Below are 3,434 nucleotides of genomic sequence, written 5' to 3' on the forward strand. Positions count from 1 at the left end.
CAGCTGAAGCAGCGAGTTGGTAGCGTTAAAGCATCTGTTGCAAACGACGCGCCGCAAACGCAGCTACTGCTGGAGTTGGAAAAATTTAACTTTAGCTGCTGGACGCACTGCTGATGCAGAGCGCTGTGATCACTCCTCTGAAACAGTTTATTAACGCCTAAATTAACTTAGAATGTAGAAACCTTGCTTTTATTATCCTGGTGCCTGGAGTTTGGATTTCATACATGAAAACCAAACTGCCGCCGCGGAAAACCGCGAGGAGGCGACCGGGTCATAGGCTGCTGTTGCATGGGGTTCCTACTGACAGCGCACCGCCGGAAAGGAAAGTAATGACAATGGAAAAGAACTTTATCCACTCTACCTTTAATTTAGATATATGCGACTAATTGTTAGCAAAGGCTATAGGAAAGTAGAGTTTGTCTTTATTTAGAAAATATGGATGATTTGATCCTTAATTTTCCCTATAGAAAGATGTAACCAATGTTCACGGATGTACCTCAGTGTACATTGGGTTATTGCCGGGGCCGCCATAATAAAAGTTTTCTGGCTACGCCTCTGCATAGGACAAACTGATTCAGCAACATATTTTAAAACTAGTGCAAATACAGCCAAAGCCCATAGAAAACGAATACATTCAAAAGACAAAACTTCACCCTCTTCTTGAACAGAACTAATTGAAAAAAACAAAAATGCAACTGCTTTTGGCATTTACTAAATCCTTTTTAGTTACTTTAACACAATCGTTTCATGTTAGCAGGGTATGAATAAAACAATTGTCTTAAAGTAACTAAATATGATTAAGTAAATGCCAAAAGCAGTTGCATTATTTTTTCAATGTACATGACCTGGTTGATATTAACAGTTCTCAATTAACCAATTTCCGTTTCCCTCCATTTATTAATTATTATTATTATTATTATTATTTTTTTTTTTTGATAAAATGTTAAATAATTGAATACGTAATCTTTGCATCTGCATCTTTTGGGGTCACTTGCATTGGGCTGCGGTAGATTCTAGATCCCTCACCAGAGGTGTCCAGGTCATTTAATTATATTCATCTAAAAATTTTAAATAAAAATCTAACACATTCAAATCACAATGTTTAACTACTGGTGTTGAAAAAGCAGCAACAGCCAGCTTCTATAAAATGCACTTGCATAGTTTTCAATGGACAAACAGTAATACATTTTTCCCAATAAGAAGTGTTTCGTGCTTCTGAAAGGCTTTTATTTTGTAAAGCCGGAAGTGTTCATCCTTGCTGAAGTGAACTTGACGTCCTGGTGGAAGGTTCCGCGTGAGTTCGCTTGTGAAACATGAACCCCCCCGATGTGGCCGTGATTTAATTGAAAGAAAATATAAATAAATTTATGAAACCTTCAAACCTGAAATAAAACATCAATAAACACAAAGTTTAAAGGGACTCATTTCGTGACGTTATGTAAGAGAATATAGCGGGAACATCTGGCGGCCCTATTTATAATCTCTGATCTCATCTAAATCCGCTTTAAGAGTGAGGGACTGTAAAACCTTATAAACCTCAGCAAAGGAAACATCATAGAAATAATCCAACAATGATAATCCGACAGTGGAAAAAAATATTAATCTAGTAGAAAAAAAATGTTTTTAAGAATTGTTTTATGAACACTAACAACTTTACCCAATTTCCACGTCCGACACTTCTGGAAACTTTTTGAAAATACATTAATTTCTTTGGTTTAAAGATCCTAAAAAGTTCTTAAAAGCCACAAAGTTTATTGAACCGGTTCGATCTTGCAGTTGCTGTATCCGACTGTAGGTGGCAGCGGCACACGGGAGGCGGTGTGGGTTTCAAGCTGCAGGAAACCAAAGAAGAAGAAATCCGAGCCGCTCCTGTGTTCCACATGATGCTGCGACTGCAGACGAAAAGCTGATAAAAACACAAAATATAGTCGCCTGGTTTTCTCTGCCGTCATGGATGAAGAGGATACAGTAAGTGGTGATATTATAAATAGCAATTCTGTCTAAATTTCCCACAGAAAAGGAAAACGTTGGCGTAAGGTAGTGGTTCACCAGACTCCTTTGACAAAACCAGTATTTACAATATTTTCTTATTAACACACTGTGTAACGTCTTTTTAAACGAAAAGTAAGAAGAAAATCTGAATCGAAAGGAGCTTTTTAAACTATCGGCTGAAAAAGATTTCAATAAATAAGTTTTCGCTCACTGCAGAAACATATTTTCAGATAAATGGATAAGGGGGCTTTACTCTGGCTGCTTTTAGGTAGGGCTCATCAACATTGTGCTGCTACAGATACAGAGTGGCCCAAAATTTATTTAAGATATGTTTGGAGTAAAAATATGCAATTCTTTCCCCTTAGACCGTATTCAGCTATTTTAAACTTTGTTTTAGCAACTGTTTAAATGTCACGGAAATGGTAGCGGTTAGTGTTAGCTAGTCAATTCGTGCCAAACTCCTTAGGCAAAACTATATTTTTAAAAACATTTAGGGATTTTAAAAAACTCAAACGTTTATAAAGATAATTAAATACTTAGCCTTGATTTTCAGCATCTTGTTCATCAATCGGCGACAGAAATTATGAAGTAATAATTTGATTAAATGCAAAAACATGAATGTTTATATCATTTCGTGGCTATTTAGTAGGTCTATGTATTCTGCATTTCCATGACAAACCATGGTTATCTATAGTCACTTTTTCTCGGTTAGTTTAGAATTATAATATATTTATACAAGATATTTGCTGTTTATCTTTGATATGATTATGGTAAAAGCATTGCCATGATTAGCTGGGGAAGATTCCCAGTCATCCAGGTCATAGTCCTTTTAAAAAGGTTAAAAAAAAAAACATTTCACTGGACTTTGTTTCCGAGTTTTAAGATGTTTCTCTTCCCATCCAGGAAGCTTTTTCAATTCAAAATGTCAGAAATAGTGATGCGTTCAATTCTCTATAGAGTTGACCAAAAACAAGGCCTTGTTTTGGCTTAGAAAACATGCAAATTGAACTGGAAGAACGGGCCCACCCCTTTGGAATGGGGGTCATTTGGCTGCTTTTGTTACCCTGCGATGCCCCATACCTGTCTATGTCTCTGAAAGGGAAATTGTTGGCCTGGCTGAATAGGGGAGGTCTTCTGTTCCCCTGTAAGGTGGTTGGGGTTGTGATGATAGCGGGAAGGAAACAACTCAATTGTCGAAAGCATCTTGTTAACCAGTTAGCAACTTAGCGCTAGTAGGTTCCCAATGGGAAATTCCATTGGGACCAAGTAGCACTAAATTGGTGACTTAGAAACGACACTGTCAAGGAACGCTATGGACAGCGGAAACATGCAAGAGGAGGAGAGTTTAGTGTCGGAGGTCGTGGCTGAGTCTCCTCCGTCATCCATTTTTTATTTAGTGGAGGAAACCGGGGAGTAAGATGGTGGGGAAGAGGACGCCAGGG

At 37.7% G+C, this 3,434-nt stretch overlaps 1 protein-coding gene across 1 annotated transcript in view; it reads left to right on the forward strand.

Moving 5' to 3' along the window:
- The first annotated feature begins 1,851 nt into the window (after positions 1–1,851).
- Positions 1,852–3,434, forward strand: part of taf1b (TATA-box binding protein associated factor, RNA polymerase I, B) — a 20,332-nt gene continuing 18,749 nt past the window's right edge. The window contains exon 1 of the mRNA XM_015382470.1: positions 1,852–1,968. Coding sequence (XP_015237956.1) covers positions 1,951–1,968 — 18 coding nt within the window. The 5' untranslated portion in view covers positions 1,852–1,950. The remainder of the gene's footprint in view (positions 1,969–3,434) is intronic.

The sequence above is a fragment of the Cyprinodon variegatus genome, unplaced genomic scaffold (assembly GCF_000732505.1).
Source record: "Cyprinodon variegatus isolate N-32 unplaced genomic scaffold, C_variegatus-1.0 Scaffold257, whole genome shotgun sequence".
NCBI lineage: Eukaryota > Metazoa > Chordata > Actinopteri > Cyprinodontiformes > Cyprinodontidae > Cyprinodon > Cyprinodon variegatus.